Source organism: Mycetomoellerius zeteki, unplaced genomic scaffold, assembly GCF_001594055.1.
Source record: "Mycetomoellerius zeteki isolate Tzet28-1 unplaced genomic scaffold, Tzet1.0 scaffold135, whole genome shotgun sequence".
In the NCBI taxonomy this organism is placed as follows: domain Eukaryota; kingdom Metazoa; phylum Arthropoda; class Insecta; order Hymenoptera; family Formicidae; genus Mycetomoellerius; species Mycetomoellerius zeteki.
In genome coordinates, this window is record NW_017256287.1 from 3,137,895 (window position 1) to 3,158,686 (window position 20,792).

General features: G+C 34.8%; 2 protein-coding genes across 3 annotated transcripts in view; one reads left to right on the forward strand and one right to left on the reverse strand.

The window, feature by feature from the left end:
* Window positions 1-10,971, reverse strand: part of Cip4 (formin-binding protein 1-like Cip4) — a 41,048-nt gene extending 30,077 nt beyond the window's left edge. Inside the window, 1 exon segment of the mRNA XM_018462108.1 lies at window positions 10,871-10,971. Within this exon segment, the coding sequence (XP_018317610.1) occupies window positions 10,871-10,894 (24 nt within the window). The 5' untranslated portion in view covers window positions 10,895-10,971.
* Window positions 10,972-11,918: 947 nt separating this feature from the next.
* Window positions 11,919-20,736, forward strand: sws (patatin like phospholipase domain containing sws). 2 transcript variants are annotated; one of them, XM_018462106.1, is made up of 15 exons: window positions 11,919-12,119; window positions 12,747-13,148; window positions 13,220-13,639; window positions 13,780-14,096; window positions 14,262-14,616; window positions 14,734-15,027; window positions 15,103-15,482; window positions 15,610-15,778; window positions 16,022-16,402; window positions 16,553-16,828; window positions 17,057-17,243; window positions 18,264-18,380; window positions 19,269-19,589; window positions 19,766-20,061; window positions 20,400-20,736. In XM_018462106.1, the coding sequence occupies exons 1-15, from the start codon at window positions 12,114-12,116 to the stop codon at window positions 20,499-20,501; spliced, it is 4,023 nt and encodes a 1,340-aa protein (XP_018317608.1). In that variant the 5' UTR covers window positions 11,919-12,113; the 3' UTR covers window positions 20,502-20,736. The 2 variants fall into 2 exon arrangements, with proteins under 2 accessions (XP_018317608.1, XP_018317609.1); XM_018462107.1 differs by lacking the exon at window positions 18,264-18,380 and adding an exon at window positions 18,839-18,955.
* The last annotated feature ends 56 nt before the right edge of the window (window positions 20,737-20,792 follow it).

Below are 20,792 nucleotides of genomic sequence, written 5' to 3' on the forward strand. Positions count from 1 at the left end.
GGGAAGATATAAAACGTATCGAAACTTCTTCGACGATATTTCCTCAAGAACGTTGTAAGTGTTATCGAAATTCTTTTTATACGCGCGTGCGGATAGAAATTAGTACAAAATTTCTATATTTATTAAAATTCTATTAAAAACCGTTACTTTTTCTTTCATAGACTAAACAGCTAGATTAATAAAATCGCATTAACAAAATGAAATCCCTTTTGTGGTAACTCATGTCCGACGTACGGTTACAAAACGGACCGCTTACTTGATTAATCTCCATTAGGAAATTTCGCGGAGCGCGTTTCCTTAGTTAGTCGATCATATGTTTCAGCGAAAAATGATGAACAACCATCTTTAGCTCATAGAAGTCTCGCGTCGTAGTGTATCGCGGTAATTTCACGATTTGACACATTCCTGAAACGTTTCATTTCCGGATAGCCTTCTTTTTATCTCGGAAAACGGGAAAAACGTCGGAAAGGCCGAATAATTAGCGGCGAACATAAAACGTCGAAGAATACGTAGTGTGGTAAATCGAGAAGAACTTATTCACAATAACGAACAATTTATATTTGCAATTATTCTAAAAAAAATTTTTTATGTAAAAAACATAAATATATATAATTTATATAAAATGTATTTATATATTTTTTCTTTCTTTTATATAAACTCTATACGTATGTAAACAAAAAATAAACAATAAATGAAAAATATTTATAAAAATAACTTTTGCCTTTTGCATTATTTTTCCTTACAAAAAGTACGATTGTTATTACACATTATATAATGTTCCATTTATACTCATATACTATAATAACTTTCCTCTATACAATTATTACTTTTATAATATAACTTTTATATAATATATGGACATTTTCTCTCATTTCTTTAAACTTTACTTTTTATACACGAAACAAAGAAAAGTGGAAATTATCTTGTTAGTTTTTATTTCTTATTATTTTTCTATATATACGAACATGAATTATACAACAAAACAAAAATATATATGAAGATATTTTATATAGAATTATATATTTTTATATATATTCTTATATAAAAAATGTTTTAGACACTTAATTCAAGTCTAATATCTTGATCAAAAAGTTCCCGGAATTCATTCAGAAAATTCAAAATACAAGTTTATTCATCAAAAGTGATATTGTCCCCTTCAAATACTTCCCATCGACTGCAACGCACTTATGCCAGCACTTGATCCAACTCTCGAAACATTTCTGGAACTCTATTGTCGATATAGCCATCAGAGCCGTCTTCGATTTTTCCATTACCTCTTAGTAGTGGTTTTTTTGACTTGATCGAACAGAAAAAAATCGCAGGGAACCATATCGGGTGAATTCGGTGGCTGTTGGATGGTATTCGTTTCGTTCTTGGTCAAAAAATTTAATACAAACTCATTGTTGCAAATTCAACTCCATTTTTAAAACTATAAAAAATCGAAAACACGTGCAGAGGTAGATGTACTCATGACGGCGTAACTTTTACAAATGTCAAGCTATAGCGATAAAATTTGGTGGAAATGTCAATGATAGATGTGGCAACCTAATCAAAAAAACAGAACTCAAATCAGCTGACTCGGAGCATCACCTGGTGGTAATTCCGGTAGTATAGAGCATCAGCACTCTTGTAGAGAAAGTACATCTTTATAAGAATAACATATTGTAATAGTAACAACTTCCTTGGAAATAAATAGCGGAAAGATCAAGTTCAAATAATAATCAAGAAAAGCTTCTATCGAAGTTCATTTGCACACAAAAGAAAAACATGAATTAGCTCCCGCTTGTTATATTGTCGCGCTCTCTTCCGGTTCACCTACGCGGATCATTAAGTTTGTTCGTGTCGTAAAACGGTAAGCTCCAACATGCTCCAACGATAGCTCTTACTCACCCTATTAAGCGTGTTGGAGTGAGTAAGAGCTACGGTAGGAGCATGTTGGAACATGTTGGAGCATGCGACGCGAACAAACCTATTATTGCGGACGAAATGGAAGGAAAACGAAATGTGCAGTAAGAGGGAAAATCCGTGAAGGTTACGAGGAAACAGCGCTGCACGTTACTTTCTCCAGCGCGAAATCGGAAATCGCTGGTGTTATTTCCGAAATCGCGATACCATATGTATACGGCGGATGGATGACGTAAGTGCTCGTGATTGTATCTCCGTTTCTGTCCCACCTCTGTGCCACCTGCTTCCCTCCCCCCCACAACGACTGTCTTCGTACTGTATCGATTCCACGGTGCTGGGTGCGTTGGGGGATCAAATTAATTCGTCAGGGTCAGTACTGGCCGCCTGGTTAGGAGGTAAATCGGACAATTGATAGTTCGGAGGAGCATTTGTCTTCGTGATTCAGCTAAAAATCGTTCTCCCGACGGATTCTTTCAGGAAGAAAGTATTACGTGAAAAGTAAAAGAGAAAAACTTTATATTCGCCTGAATGCTGTAATTTTACATTGTATTTTACAGTTAGATATCTTTTTTCGATTATTTTGAAACGTCAAGCTTAGTATATTCTCGATATCAATTTGTTCGACATCTCGTCGATCGCGATTCAATAGAAACCTAGGATACCATTTAAATTTATCAGCAGATGAAAAGAATTTTATATTAAAATTTTATATCAAAAAAATGATGGAGGAAACTTAAACAATGCTGCAAAAAATTTTAACTAATCATATTTTAATCTAATCATTCATAGAAATGGGCATGAGAGAGTATTCATTTCTATCAATAATTAGATAGATTAATCTCAGTTTAATTTACTCCTTATCTTTTTCTAATTCTTACAAATAACAAAAAGATAAAAAATTAATTAAACCAAGATTAAAGTTAATCTACTTGGAACACTGATGCCCGTTTCTAGCAATGTAGATTAACTTTAATCTCAGTTTAATTTACTCTTCATTTTTTTCTAATTCTTAGAACTAGAAAAAGATGATTAGTAGAACCGAGATTAAAGTTAACTTACATTGGTAAAAACGGGCACGAAAAAAATTTCTTGACTGAAAATGAACAAACCAGAAGAGTCTATAATATCATATTAATTAGAATTCTGGTTCTCTCAACTAGAATTATAACATAGATTCAACCAGAAAATTCTAATTTGTTCATTTTGAACCAGAATTCCAATTAATTTTCCGCTAACCAGGTGGAAAAAATCAATGGCAAACCATACGAGATACCTCGTTCCATACTATATTTTACCATAAGTATACTAATTTAATATGACTGGCAACGTCGCAACTATTACAGCTACACGAAACGGCAACTTGTGCGCAGTATTTTTTAAAAAATTATAGAGGTTTACTTGCTGTAATTGTCACACTCCCACCTAGTTCACTGAAGGTTAAAGCAATCAGACTCTTTCCAATTATGTAGAAACGAACATTAGTACATAGAAAAATTTTACTGAAGTATTTAAGAATTTAGCTGAATGCAGATTTAAAAATAATTTGGTTAGACTATCAAAATAATTATATAGGACACTTAAGCTGTTTGCTAAATTGTCAAAACTTTTTGCAAGATTGCTTTTCATGCTTGAGTTTCCTACATAATTATTTTGATACGATTAAAATTATTTTCAGATCGGTATCAATCAAAAATTTTAGATACCTACTCGAGTAAAATCGTTCCGTGTAACACAATGTCCGCTAATAGATTTAAGTGATATCCCAAATATCTATCAAGTTACAATCGATAGAGTTCGATTAGCGGCGTAATTTCCGTTATCAATTGGTAAAATTGACACGCGGTTCAAGGTATGCACGTATCGCGTATCAATCATCAATGTGTCGTACACCTTCTCGTGAATCACGATACAAGACGCGTACGTGTTTAACCGCTAGTTAGTTGCTGCTACTCTTGAGCATTATGTACAAGACGGGCGGTGCCTCGTGGTATCTTTAAGGAGCAAAAGAGAAAGAGAGAATCTTCTTTAGAGAACAAAGAAAGAAGGAAAAATTTATACTAAACACCGAAAACATAATTACTGAATTTTATTAAATAATTAAATTTATTTGTTTAAATAATACTAACGACATATTTACTAAATGTAAACAAATATTTATTTAATTTAAGTATAATTTTTGTATTTTGAATAAATATTTACTTACTGTAAGTAAATATTTTTTTATTAGTATTATTCAAACAAATATTTAATAAAACTCGGTAATTTTTTTTCAGTGTACGCACATTATAACACATACTGAATAAATATAAATATACATTATTACAATTTTTGCATAAATTTATTGTTAAAAAATCATTAAACTTGATGTAAAGAAACGAAATAAGGCATAGCTAAAATTTTTATGTTAAACAAAAAAAATAATTCTGTGTGCTAAACTAAAAAAAAAAAAACAAGCATTTATCAAATAAAAATTGCAACGATTAATTAAAATTAATTGAAAAGATTCGTTCCAAATTCTCAATCGTTCACGGTTGTAGTCCAGAAATTTTCGGATACTTTTGTTAGAACGATCGTATCTACGATAATTGAAGAATCGAAAGAACGAAATGAAAGACCCAACTGAATATTATTCGAACCATACGAATTTCGGCAGAGAATCGAGCATATCAAGTCAGTAACGGGGATGAGTAGCGAAAATTATGGCGCGCGGAATGCGCGAATGAATTATTAATAGAGAGACCGAAGGCGCAGGAACGTCATTGGCAAGCAAAGAGCGAATCGATTTTATGCGCACAGAACGCGAACATGCGTAAGAATGTATTTTTCTGAGAAAATGAACGCGCGTGCGACTCTTAATCCATTTATAGGGCTTTTAAACGTTCGCAATTCCTCGATTCTTCACCCAGAGAAAGATTTCTTCGATTCAAAGAAATATTTTTTTGCTATACGGTTAAAGAAAAAATTTCTTTGATTTGAACATAATTTTTTAAAATATCAAATAAATTTTTTTATTGAAGAAATTTATTAAAGAAATAATTTATTAAAGAAATGACATTTTTCTTTAACCGTATAGCAAAGAAACATTTCTTTGAATGAAAGAAACCTTTCTCTGGGTGTTATTACCTGTGTTGTCGTTTACAGAAATCCATGACATCGAGAAGTCATCACAGTTTCGCTCTTTTTATAATTTCAAATGAAAATAAATATTCCATAATCACATCGCTTTTCTATAACGTTCTTGTAACTATTAAGTCCAATGCATAATAGAAAAGCACAGGCAATAGAAACGATGAATAAGACGATGAACAGATTTCAACGTATCAGAAAAACCATCATGTATACTAGAAAATGATTTTCTGTTTCTGATAGGTTAAAATCTATTATTCCCTGTTCCTATTACCTGTGGCTTTTCAATTATGTCTCGGACTTTAAGCTACTGGTTTTATATTGTCACGAGAGCAATGTTTTTTCTCAAAAAAAAAATTAAAAAAAATAAAAAAAGCAAGGCTAAAACTTTTTGTAGCGACATAAATCGCGGCAGTTTATATCCTATATCCAGCGTCGGTTATAGACTGCCTTTTTTGAAATACAGAATGTACGTATCTCTTTCTCTCTCTGTTTCTCTCGAGACATGAGTCTGCCGCAAAGCCGACGTTGTCGCCGTCGAGGATTTCACGGGAAAGGAAGCAAAAGAACGTACCCTCCTTCACAAGCAAGGTGCGAGGGGGCGGGGAAGGGAGCGCGACGTTGTGCGAGGGGGGGCAAAAAAGGTACGCGCAGAAAGAACATCGGAGCAGGTATAGGAAGGCGAGCAGGAAACCGCGGGGGGACAACGAGGAACGTCGCCCGCGGCTAGCAACCGAAAAGGCAAAACTCTTCGCGGCGAGCGCGAACTGGTTTTCGGGGATATCGCGGTTACATGTCGTTGTCGGCAAAAACAACAACAACGACGGAGACGAAGAAGACGACGTTGACGACGACGACGATGTGGCAGGTAATTCGGCGCGGGAGGAGAAAAGAAATATTTTTCCCACAAATGTATCCTCTGTAAAAGTGACGTGAAGAAGAACGGCATTTTGAGACAAAAATTTCAATTGTACGCTCACGAACGAAATCCACAATAAAGAGACGAGTTTCTTTAGTCCTCAGCAGGATACCAAGGGATCTTTCATGTGTCACAAACATAGACCACTGGAGTACATATTATTATTATTATAAAAAATATAGAAAGTTTGTGTGAAACCCTAAACAATGAGAATATAAAAATGTGCGTAAAGAAAAAAATTTTTCCTTGTATGTGCTTTAATCTTAACAAGCTCCTTTTTAGCTTAGGTTTCGTAGGATAAAATATCTATCTGCCGAGGTAAGATAAAATGAACAGCTCGACAAGAGCAACTGAAAGAAAAAAGTAGAAGAATTTGAGAAAATGTTAACTGTTAATCGAAGAAGGTACTCGATAAAAAAAATATTAATTATCTTTAAAAAAAAGAGATATTTAATTGTAGAATCATAAAAATATCCAATGTTATAAGAATGAGCTCGCCTAAGGCGAATTGGAAGGCTCGATAAATGGACAGATACGTAGCTGATGCATCTAATAAGCAGTTCTGTGCAGGAAGGTGGTAAGCACGATAAAGGGCTAAGGATTAATCGAAAAAAATTTATATTGTGAAGTCATGAAGTTACGAGCTCTCGCTCAAGGCGAAATGAAGATCTCTACGGATAGGGAGCCAGATAAATCGACAGGCAAGTGATACTAGAGGGTGAAAACTAGTACACTTCAATAAGTATTAGTTCATCGGTAGTACTATCAATTTAAATGTATATATGTATATATAATAAATATATTAAATATAATGTCACATTATTAAATTATTATATATTGATAATCAATATGTATTATATATCGCCCCTTTATTTAAAAAAATATAATCTTCGAATTATCATGAATGAGTTAAGTAAATATTACTCTATCAATCATCAAAACTTATAAAGTCTAACTTAGCTTCATAAAAAAATTGTTAAATAATAATAACATTTAAAATAATAATAGTCGAAATTATCACAATTAAAAAAGGTGGTTTTTTTAAGGGTTGTAAAACGACATTAATAAAAGAGACATTTAATTATGTTAAGAATATATATTCTTTTTGTCGATATTATTTGATTAGTCAATAATTTTCTGTTAAGTTGAAAAATAGTTTTTTTTCCTTTTCTGAAAAATTTAATTGTTTGAATTTCAATTGTGTTATTCATTACTTTTAAAGTAAGGGAGTAATATTCATTTGCTACAAAACGACACAACTCAAGTTTTTTAAAAAATGAGTTTGAATGTTTTGAATCATTGAAATATTGTAATATTAACTTTAAAATGCAATTTTGGTGTAATAAGTTGTTGATTGCAGAACAATAAAAGTATGTTTTTTCTTTTTTCTGTACACGTGTGTCTCCGAACTTATAGTCTATTTCTGTAAACAAAAATGATAATTTTTTAGTTATGTTATTGTTGCAGCACTTGCAGCAAATGATTATAAACTGATCATCAATTTAATCATATTTCCAACATAAATTGAATTTCAAAACTGAATAAATAATCGGATAATTCAGGAGCAAAAAAGGCAGGATGATAAAATTTACAAAAATTATTGTCAGATACAAGATTCCGCCTAATAACAGAAAATGTTAATATCCATTCCATTTAACTTCATTAGACATGATGAGGACACGCTTAATGAATCTGTTAGTCAAGTGAAACGTGTAAGAGATTTCCGTGATTCCAAATAATCTCGAGATAATCGCGCGACGTTCACGTGAACATATCGAAGATAACGATAAGGTGCCGTTTAACAAATACAAATAACAGATGATATAATACCGCGGCGTAGAACCGCGGATCTGCGACGGCCGAAGCTGTTAGACTGATTCTCGATTTTACGTCTAATGGCAAACTAATAGGAAGTCATTCCGATTGATGAGGGATAAGAGAAAAAGTCTGGAGATCCGATAAGTTTAATTTGGCGTACGGAGAAACGCACGCGTGCACCATATGCAACTTCAAGGATGAGCTACAGATGAATCACGTTTCTCCACTGAATGTTTAAAGAGTTGCATTTATTCTGTAGATGAGATAAGAGTGACGCATCCCCGACAATGCGAGAAAATATTGAAAGTCCCGTATGAAAGAAAAAATGACATTTGACATGTTAAGAATATATTCTATTTGCTGATATTATTATTCAATAATTTTCTGTCAAATTAAAAAACAGTTTTTTTTTCCTTTTTCTAAAGAGAAACTTCACAGTTTTTTTGAAGCATTTAAAAGTTTTGGTAGATAGAGATTTAAAAATTATTTTGTTGGATCATCAAAATATTTTAAAATTGGCTGCATTCAGCAGAAAAAATAGCTCTGCAATTGCTGTAAAATTTTTCATTATGATTGATTTATCCTTTACTCTTCATTGGATCTAAATATATATCGTTAACCTGATAGAAAAATGTTAGCAATTTGCGCGCAAATTGGCAGCAAACTCGATCAAATTTTGATTACAAAACCATAGCCATCTGTGTTCGCATTTGGCTATGGATTTGTCAACAAAGTCTGTTGACATGTTTTGTCAGCAGATTGCTGACAAAAACCGAGCAGTTTGCTGACATAATCTGACAGCAAATTGCGAGCAAAAACCGAACAGAACCTACTGACATAACCTGATGATAGATTGGCAGCAAAACCCAAGCAAGATCTGTCATTTTCATTTAAATCGACCTGGTTTCTCATAAGAAATTTTACGTACATATATATAAACAGTAATATATAATTATATATAATTATACATAATTATATATTTATATATATATACTGATGTGAAAACTGGAAACAATCAATATAGTTTTGTTGCTAAAATATTGATTAGCTTCACATTTCAAAAATACACATGAAAAAGTTATAAAATAATAAAAAAAATATTTGGAGATTCAGAAAATACTTCGAAAGAACTTTGGAATCTCTAGATTTGCCTATTCGATTTACATACGCCAATTCTTATAGGACTCCTGGGCGATTTCTTCTTACGAGAAGCAAATCCATCTCGTGGCGATGCCGTATATAAAAATGACAGATCTTGCTCGGTTTTTGCTGCCAATCTGCCGTCAAGTTATGTCAGCAGACTCTGTTCGGTTTTTGTCACCAATGTGTTGGCATAACATGTAGGCTCTGCTCAAAATCTGTCTCCACAGGCCTTGCTATCAGGATATAATTAAGAATTTTATATTAAAAAAAAATCCGGTTACATTAATTAGAATTCTGGTTAAAAATGGATAAATCAAAATTTTCTATCTGATTAATTCGTTCATTTTCTACAGAAATTTTTACAAAAGTTGTAAAGCTGCTTTGTAGGATGCTTAAAATGGTTGTTAAAAATGTCAAAATTTTTGTAATATTGCTTATCATGCTTGAACGTCCTACATAATTATCTTAATAGTTCAACAAAATCATTTTCAAGTCTGTGTTTGCAGGTACTCCAACAAAATTGTTTTTTCCGTGAATATCTTATCGACTAGGGAATATCTTAGCGTTCTAAATCACAAATATGTATACGCTATTCAGTTCATAGATAAAATGAGACACCTCCTAGATTATCGAAAGTAAATAAGAATCTAGTTTTTAAGCATATTATATAGCGGGCACATCTCGGGTCGATAAGACACGCGTCGACGTGGAAATCTGTCACGAACGTTGACGTGTAATTTTCTTTAAGAAAAAAAGAAACTTCACTATGAAATTATCGAAACGCACGTCGTCCGAATTCAATGTTCCGATTCGCACCATTCGTTCGTGGAGAAAAAGACAAATCAGAAAATTGTACGATGTATACATCTCGAACCCGAATTTTTCACTTTTTAATTAATTTGTGCATAGACTTAACTTAATAATATAAAAATTGTTTTTCTAACTACGATTAATCACTGGGCTAATGATTTTGTAATGTGTGACTTTAAAAGTTACTATAAAATTATCAGTTTAAAAGAGTGACGTCAGTTTAGTAATTAACCATGGCTGCGTTCAACAGAAAAGGCAGTTTTGCAACTGTTGTAAGATTCTTTTGTACGATTGATCCCTTAGTTCCTCACTAGATTTAAACGTATAAACCAATCATTCCAAAAAATCTTACGATAGTTGCAATTGTTTTTTCTGCTGAACGCAACTAATAGCTAGAAAAATACAATTTTTACATTATCGTCATATTAAGCCTAAGTTAAGCAGAAAATGAAGAATCGAGCCTTGGCTGAAAAGGAGCAGAAAGAGGAAAAAACACGCATGCGAGCAAACAACGGCATTGTTTACGCACGGACGAGCGCCAGGAGGGAATTTTGCGAGAGGATGAATAGAACGGGCGGCCATCGGTGTGAACAGGTCTGGCCTTTCGGGTCGTGTCGGGAAGTAGGTATGCGACTAACGTCGGAGAAAACGTCGACTACCTGAGACCAGATGCCCGAGTATTATAGTCCGCATACGGGAGTTTACGGGACACGCGCGACTGCCGTCCGGAAGATTGACCGTTGCTCGCTACGCGAATTTACGTTTCTCGCCGCGACGAAGATGTGCTCGCCGTAAACACGGGGAATGGCAGCTGGACGAATGGGACGGATGTGCTGACATTCCGCGTCAAATACGCGCCGCGGGCGCTGAAGATCGTCGGTCGAGAAGAATCACACGCGCGCGAGGAAAACGGCAGATTCATTTTCGAAACGATCTCGAAAATCTCGCAAGGTGGAAGCGAATCGCAGGCGAGACGAACGGAGCGCCCGCGGCGCGGTGCGGGAGAGGAGCGACAAGGACGAACGTACACGACGGTCGCGACAGCGAAAGAGAGAGAAAGAGAGACGAGAAAAAGAGAGAGAGAGAGAGAGAGAGAGAGAGGAGAATAGAAAGAATAAGAAAAAAGGGTGGGAGCGATACGATACTCACCCAGAGCTCCGTGCCCCAGCTCATGTTTGCTGGGCCGGGTAAACCAGCGGGCGCGATGGCGAGTAATTATCCTTCGCGACACTTCACATGTAGCGACGACGTGCGTGTCGTTCGTTTCGCTTCACTGTCGTGCACCTCGCGGACCACCGTATCACACTCGCGCGCACCGCGCTCGACGATCGAGGGCGCGGGAGAAAGAGAGAGGAAGAAACAAAAAAAAGAGGAGATCCGAGAAACGCACGGGGAACACGCGTCAGAGATCACCTACTACGCGCACGGCCACACGAAACATGTCCAACATGTCGTTCTCATAACCACTGACTGTCCTGTCCGTCCAGTGTCCATTTACCTCCGTCGCTACCGCGGCGCCGCCGGGACTGACCGTCGCGGAAAACCGTCCGGAATTCCGATGTGGCGTACTCTAGCGGCGACGCGTCGAACGACGCGCCGCTCGGGTGAACGCGCATGCGCCGAACGGCAGTGGCGCGAGATTTGAATCGCAAAGCGGAACATTTTCGATTCAACGGCGACGCGATATGTGCAGGCACGAATGACGCGTTATTGCGATTAATCAAAAACGTCATTAGCGACTACCGTTATCCGCGTGCGATAAGTCACGCTTTCTGCGTATTTGCACATCCTCCGATTGTTTTAAGCGCGCAAGTTGCTAATTAACTTGGACTGATTTGGACTAATTGAAGCACAATTACGTGCGAATATCGAATTCACGTATCTTAATTCTTGCAAAATCGATCCTACCAGTTCAGTTAAAGTAAAAAAAAGCAAACATCTTTTTTTTAAATAAGAAACGTGGAATTAAATAATAAATTTATAATAAAGTAATAATATACATATGTGAATAAGGACTCGTAATTGTTGGAAAATTTAATGAATAAAAGATTGAAATTGTAGGCTTATAGTTAGTTACGATCGTTTATGCAATCGATTTGCGTCAACTTATGACGTTCACTCGCGTTGTCGAGGTGTATTCGTTGTATCTGGTATGTATATAAATTATTTTAAATCATCGATCTCATAGCCGCGCGAACAAAATGGCGCTGGATGACTCGAGCGAAGTATCAAAGGTCGTTTACTCGCGAAATAAATAATTAATTTTTGTCTCCACTCGATTAGTTCGTTTACGTTTTCGCGTAGTTTCGTGCTCGCCAACGTATGCGATCCTGGTCGAGACACATCTTGTTTTTGAGCGGCTTTCTCTTCGGGGGAGACATGAGTACCCACTATGGAGGTTGTGCATGTTTACTGCCTTGAATTATTCTCCATTCTATCTTTTTCTTAATCGATACGATTTTCGAGATGGCATGCATGTGTAGTCGTGTATATTGAATATGTAATTAATCTCTGAGGTCATTGACATTCGCAACCGAATTTTTACAAATATACAGAGATATAATCTGAGTTAAGTGTCATTTTAGTTTTATAAACTTTGAGATTTAGAATTTTTTCTTTTGTATGAGAGAATAGTTATATTATTACGTCATTACATAAGTCATATATTACATAAATTTTTAAGTACTGATATATCGGTAATGGAATAGTAATTATTTTATGAATAAACAAAATTAATAAAAATGTCATCCTTCAAAAATGTTATCTTTCAGATCTATCTCGTGAACAAAATTTTTTTATTTTTAAAGATAAATTAAAATTTGCACAATTTAGTTTAATAAAAGTCAGAATTCTCCTTTTAGGAAAAATGTAACTAGTAAGATAAGAAGTTGACAATGATTTTAGATGACACTTTCTGTTTATTCAAGAAATGATTATAGCACGTGGAAAAAATGTCTTCATTCTTACTTAAAAAAATAATTATATATATTTGAGATATACTAATGTTAGAATGTGTTAAACGCAGGTGATAGAATTATTTAATAAATTCAACGAGAGCCTGGGATCATACATATTTTCAAGATGGATTGGGAGGTTCATAGAGGAATATCAAACGTCAAGAACGCTCTTTGTTATTGCCACGATTATACTCCTTATTTTCTTAATTGCGTCGATCTTTGTGGTACGCAAATGGAAGAACAAAGAATTTTTGCCAGAGGTGAAGGAGTTTGTTGGAGTGGGCACTGGAAAGCCAAGGTTCAGGAAGAGAGACAAGGTTCTCTTTTATGGCCGAAAGATGTTGCGCAAAGTAAAGTCCATTGGTGGCCAAGTGCATGCTACTGGACAAGGGAAGAAGAGAAGGGCAGTCATGAGATTTGCTCGTCGATTATTGCAACTCAAAAAGGATACTGTTCCACAACAACTCAAAGTATGTATCGTAATAATTAACTAATAATTATTGATTTCATCTGATATTTAAGCAAATTATTTAATTTCAAGGTGTTAGAACCACCGGCTGAATATTTGGAAGAAGATTTAGGTCCTGGTGAGAGAGTACCACCAGATGCCCTATATATGTTACAAAGTATTAGAGTCTTTGGCCACTTTGAAAAACCTGTTTTCTTGAAGTTATGCAAATACACAGAGATTATGAATTTACCTGCTGGCAACACATTATTCAAGATTGGAGACCCCGATGAGAACTTATTTATAGTACAGCAGGGTTTAGTTAATGTATATATCACTGGACCTGACGGCTCTCAAATATCATTGAAAGTGGTAAAAACGGGCGAATCAGTTACCAGTCTTCTTAGCTTTACAGATGTACTTACCGGTCATACAAGTACATACAAAACTGTATCAGCAAGAGCTGTAGAAGATTCTGTTGTAGTAAAGTTACCAATGAGCGCGTTCCAAGAAGTAAGTGATGCACTTACAGTTTATTTTATTCTTCTTTCAATATTTCTACTATATTATATAAAGTGAAATAGTGAAAGATATTTTATATACAATATGATATTTCATATACAGATATTTTATATACAATGATATTATTTCAGGTATTTCAAGATTATCCTGATGCTTTTGTTCGAGTTATCCAGGTCATTATGGTACGCCTGCAAAGAGTTACCTTTACGGCTTTACATCAATATCTCGGTCTTTCCGCAGAATTAGTCAATCAGGGATCACATAAGAAGAAGCAGAGTCCATTTTCTGGTTCACCGGTACGATCAAGAACCAGAGAGAACTTTGCTTCGCAAAACATGGAGAGTGTACCTGGTATGTTTCCAGTCGGTACAGAAATGCACGATACCAGTGATGTTTTTCATCGTGATTCAAGCACTTCTCAACCTGTGCCAATAATTATGAATCGACGGTAAGAAATTTTTTAATCAAAATGTTATAAATTAACAATATTAATATATTAATTTATACTGTTTATAATATGAAGTACATATCTCTTTAATTCAATATATTAAATAGATTAAACAAATTTCGTTAAAATAACTGACTAGATTAATTCTTTGGGTTCATTTCACAGAAAGAGCAATGTCGACTGGAAGAATCAGGGCTTTAACGTACAAACTAGTCAAAATTCACCAGAGATGGTACCAGAATGTGACTCTCATTGGGCAACATCACCTCTTATAGCGATGCCTCAGTCGACATATGGATCACATCCAGAATCCTCTCATTCTTATTCAAGTAAAAAGCGCCAGGTTAATGAAGCAACGCAGCAGCAACAACAACAGCTAGACGAGGCACAGCTTGTACACATAGCCACAGACGCATTTGTTCGTGAACTTGGTATAGAGGACGAGGATATGCTTAAAGACAAAGTGCAGATCAGGGAAGTGCCGGCTGGTACTCATCTGATGAAAGAAGAATCTCATAAGGTTTTTTGCCATTTTACATTTATCAAATACAAGCTATATATTGCATATATATAAAAGGAAACGATTTTTTAAATAAATATATTGTAAAAATATTATCAAAATTTAATTGTGTTACAGGATGTTGCACTTGTATATGTGCTTTCGGGCTCGCTAATAGTAAGCCAACGCGTATCGGAGGGCCGAGACGCGGGCCAGGAAGTGCACATGTTTAGTGCTCATCAGGGCGAAATTGTTGGTGGTTTAGCGGTGTTAACTGGCGAACCGTCTTTTTATACAATCAGAGCAAAGCACGCCAGCCGTATCGCGTTACTCAGCAAATCGACATTCTTCGCTATCATGCGAGATCAACCCACAGTCGTGTTGCACGTGGCACATACCGTTGTTCGCAGATTAAGTCCTTTTGTAAGACAGGTAAGAATCTTTAATAAAGAAACGCCTATTAAAGGAAAAAATTTTAAATGATTTATATTATTGTTTCTTGAATAGGTGGATTTTGCTCTCGACTGGTTGTTCCTTGAAAGTGGACGAGCCGTTTATAGACAAGGGGATGAATCAGACTCGACATTCATTGTGTTAAGCGGACGATTGCGATCAGTAATCACTTACAAAAACGGCAAAAAAGAACCGGTAGCAGAATATGGAAAGGGTGACTTGGTGGGAATCGTAGAAATGGTCACGCAAACTCCGAGGTCGACGACGGTCATGGCGGTCCGGGATTCTGAGTTGGCGAAGCTACCAGAAGGTTTATTCAATGTGATCAAACTTAGATATCCAATTGTTGTCACGAGATTAATAAATCTTCTCGGCCATCGCATACTCGGCACTTGGCAGCAAGCACACACAAAAAACAGCAGCAATGATACTCAGTAAGTATAATATATTATTGTATGTAATATAATAAACACACAATTGTATCATTATTACATATAATTCAATATTTTATGTTTATGTTAATAGTGTAAATCAATTTTAAATTAAAAAAAATATTTATAGACAAGCCGCAGCAACGGTTGATGCTAGACCCGCACAAGTAAATTTTTCAACCGTTGCCATAGTGCCGGTGTCGGATGATGTACCATTAACTGCTTTTACTTACGAATTATATCATTCTTTATGTGCCATTGGACCTTGTCTTCGTCTAACGTCGGATGTTGTAAGAAAGGTATTACATATATTGCAATCTCGCATTTTGATTATGTTAATATTATTTATCTTGTTACAATCTAATACCAGTTGTGTATTTAAGTATAGCATATAATTTAATTTTTTTTAAATATATATTATTTACATATTTTTTATTTGTATACTCGTTTCTCAATAAAAAGAAATAATTAAATATTAAATCAATTGATTTTTCGGAAACAATTAGTAACTTATTAATCGTCAGTTTCTTTTTTGTGTGTAGACTTTAGGAACGACCATCATGGAGCCTGCAAACGAATATCGATTAACTTCTTGGCTTGCACAGCAGGAAGATCAACACAGAATATCTTTATATCAATGTGATTCAAGTTATACTCTATGGACTCAGCGATGCGTGAGACAGGCTGATTGCATTCTTATCGTGGGTCTGGGTGATCGAGCGCCATCGATCGGTCGGACGGAACGTGAAATAGAACGGCTGGTAATGCGAACGCAGAAGGAACTAGTACTATTACACAAGGAACAGAACGGTCAACGACCCACGAACACTGTTCAGTGGTTGAACATGAGATCGTGGGTATCCAGCCACCATCACATCCAGTGTCCAAAACGGATGTTCACCAGAAGATCGCAGTATAGAATTGTAAGTAATGGTCATCGACTAGGAAATCTAGTCTGAATCGCCTACGATCTGTTTTATTTTATTTACGCTATCAGTAAAAAAATTAATTTATTGCGAGTATTAACGAAAGAAAAGAATAACTGTTCTAATCTGAAATATATTACATTCCAGAACGAATTATACTCCAAAGTGCTCATGTCTGAGCCGAACGTACACAGCGACTTCAGTAGATTAGCGCGATGGCTGACCGGCACCTCGGTCGGTCTCGTTCTAGGTGGAGGTGGTGCAAGAGGCGCTGCTCACGTGGGCATGTTGAAAGCCATCATCGAAGCGGGTATACCCATAGATATGGTTGGTGGCGTCAGCATAGGCGCCTTCATGGGCGCTCTGTGGTGTATGGAAAAGAACATCACTACTACCACACAAAAGGCTAGAGAGTGGTCTAAGGTGAGACAAAATAGATTTCGCGATTTCCATTGTTGTACTCTGGATTCTTTTATTATTAGATTTCTACAGTATAATATATAAATCTACCAATTTGTTTTTTTTTTTCAAATGCCTGTATGTTGAAATATATAGATTTATTTCTTTTTTATCTTAATAACTGCTTAGAGAACCTTACTATCAAATCGAAAAATGTTTGTATACAAAAATATTGTATTTATTTACCGATAGAAAATGACTCAATGGTGGCGGCAAATTATGGACTTGACTTATCCGATGACTTCGATGTTCTCTGGTAAAGATTTTAACAAGACGATACAGCAGACTTTCGGTGACACATATATAGAGGATTTGTGGCTCCCATATTTCACTATAACCACAGACATCACGGACTCCTGTATGCGCACGCATAGACACGGTCTGTACAAATATAGTGCCTTCAATTTTTTTCTAAATATTGACAAAGTTTCTAGTTTGATAATTTTCGTACATTCGTCCATTAGTGTTTTATTCATTTATGATTTTTAAATATAAAATTGTATAATAAATAAAATTTGTTATTTATCGGTGGTAAATTTTTTTGATGTTTCAAAGATTCTGTAAGTGGATAATGCAGCCAAATATAACTAGAAGCTTTGATGTCATTAAAAAATAATAGCAATATGTCTAGAGTGAATCAAAAAACAAATACGTAAGAGATGTGTTTTATTCTATAGATAATATTTAAAATTATTTGTCTCGGTAATCGACTTTGGATGTCTGTATGAAAAATAGAAACATGCGAGGCATCATTCTTTCTTGATTCACACCAATAGCTTTGTCATGGCATGTAGACTTGTTTTTGTTTTAGATGTGCACATTAGCATGATAGTAGAAGCTTTAACGAGCGGGAGTGAGCTTTCCGGATAACTATTGTTGACGTACTCTCCGTTTAATGTAATTTTTAAAGAAAAAATTTTTAAAGAAAAACCCGAATAAGACTTATTTTTATTTTCACTCGAATATATAAAAATCGTAAATTAATGTGCATATACTTCCTATATGCTTTTACTACTAAATATGGGAGAAATATTGCTCTCAGTTATACTTCAAAAATTACTATTTAAAAATTCGTATACAAAGCACAATATGCCATTAATTTTTCTTAAATACAAAAGGATTAAATATTTGATATGAATAGACTGAACGCGAGGACATCTAAAAATCTAAAGATTCACCGTAATATTATTAAAAATTTTTTATATCAATATTGTTGCAGTTTCAATCAATTTTGATTAATGATGTTTCTTATTACATACACATAAATTCACACATACAGAAAGAAAATTTAATTAATTACAGTTAGTATTAAGAATACAGGAAGTACTTAAGAACACAGAAAGTATTTTGGCTAATGTATACCGGTAAATGCAGGATATTAAAGAGAATGATTCTTTAGGATCGCTGTGGCGGTACATTCGGGCCTCGATGTCATTGTCTGGTTATATGCCACCCATGTGTGACCCTGTTGATGGCCATCTCCTGCTCGACGGCGGGTACGTCAATAACCTTCCAGGTAATTCAAATCGCACTGATGAACGGCTGTAATCTTTGCATGGTCAGTGTAGAACAAAAGGAAAACACCATTAATATTGATGTCAAGATAATATGAAATTTATTTAGGAGACCACTAGAAATTTACACTTTTTATCTTAATTTTATGTAACAAAATCTGTGTTAATAATTTTAAATGCATATAAATTATATAATTTGGCAATTTATCTCGTGAAAATGATATTGATCGTATATTTATTTTATGACAAAATATTAACTCTTCTTTGAAATTTAATCAATTGATTATCTAATTTTAGTTGGATTCTGTATTATTTCATATTTACCTTGGCACGATGTTGAAGATTTATTTATGAGTATTACTGAAATACAATAAAAATATGAAATCACGAGAAACATCAAGCTCACTCCCGTTGATAAAAGATGCAGTTATCAAATTCTGAATAGTTTAAGTCCGCTCAGGTTTACTATGGAGATATATTCGCGGCAGTATGACTATCGCGGGAGTCTTTCCTCCAATTTGCGATCCCCTTGATGGGCATCTTTTGGTCGACGGGTGTTATGTTAATAACGTGCCAGGTACTCGTCTTTTCTATCATTTTTATGTTTAATCCTGATTATAAGCTCTCAATGTGCTCCTTGATACTTTCAATCATGTACAGTCAGTATATTTCTTTTCTTAGAAAAATATAGCATAAATCTATAGGAAAAAAAATATAAAAATTTTATATATCTAAAAAAATACATGTAGATACAATTCTGCGCGTGAACAAATATATCATATTATATATAAAATTTCATAATTTCGTTTCATAAGTTAGACCTTTTATAAAATAGAAATAAATTGATATTAACGTTCTCGATTCATACATTCTCCACATTTTCGTTTAAGCCGACGAAATGTTGCGGCAAGGAGCACATCATATTCTGGCCATTGACGTCGGGTCACAAGACGACACAGACTTGACGAATTATGGGGACTCGTTGTCTGGTTGGTGGTTACTGTGGAAGCGATGGAATCCATTTGCCACACCTGTGAAGGTGCCAAATTTACCGGATATCCAGTCTAGATTGGCGTACGTGAGCTGTGTTCGCCAGCTAGAGGAGGTGAAAAGTTCGGATTATTGCGAGTACATTAGACCGCCGATTGATAAATACAAGACCCTCCAATTTGCCAATTTTGACGAGATCAAGGATGTAGGATACCAGCACGGTAAGGAATTGTATCACTATTTATGTTAAATCTAAATCCATTGTAAAGAACTGTAAATCAACTTTAATAGACGTTATAAAGAATATATTATAATGTAAATTTCATATTAATAAGAAATGAAACGTTTGTACGCACTTAAATACATCTATAAGATTGAAATGAATCACGTTCTTCAGGGAAAACGTATTTCGTGGGTCAATCAAAAGCCGGAGTTCTGCCTCAATTCAACGCGGATCGAGAGAATGCAAGAGCTATGCGAGCTAAATACCAAGCGGCTAATCAACAGTCACCCTCTTCGTACACTTTCACCGATCTTGCGCAGATGGTGTGTAAAGTTTCGCGTGGTAGCCGATACATCGATCTCGATATAGATTCAGATTCGGACGAACTAGAGGAATATGAGGCGGACTTGGAAGAAGATGCGCAGGAAGTAGGATACGCGTCTGAACCCACTGCCGGTATTTTAGATCAGGCAAGTATTATTTTTTATTATTCATGTTAAATACAAATCTCTGTATTTGTTACAAGAATATTAAAAATCAATTAGGAAGACACATACCTCATTTTTTTCCCATTTTCAGTTAGAAAAGATTATGTAATGCTATCAATTTCAATTTCTAAAATATCTTATATATATGAATATCAATTCTGTGAAAGATCTCTGAAATTCTGATTGAGCATGTATATTATAAATATTATATAAAATAAGAGATTAAAATATTTACATTTCATATTATGTATTACAAAATAGTAAATATTTTATTAAATTTCTTCATATGATGATACAATTATAATTTTAACTTATTTTAGAGTCCTGAGGATAATCGTCTGAGACGAAGAACTGGCGTTTCACTTAGTCTATCCGACACCGAGGCAGAGTCGGAATTAGAGTATCATCCAAAGATTTTTTGAATACTTGTTTACGATTATCCACGATATCGTATTTGTATAATTCGCTCAACGAGATAAATTCAACAGAATTTTCTCAAACATATAACTTTACTACTCCGATGCACTATAAGTGATTGACCTATATCGAAGTACAAAAACAATTATTGCAATTGTATAATCACGAAAACGCTCTGAAATTACATTACAATGCAATATGTATCGTTTTAACATAATAAGTAATTGATTATTGTTACTATTAAACATTATGTTAAATATAATTTTACGATTTCTAAAAAAAAGTTATTTATTATT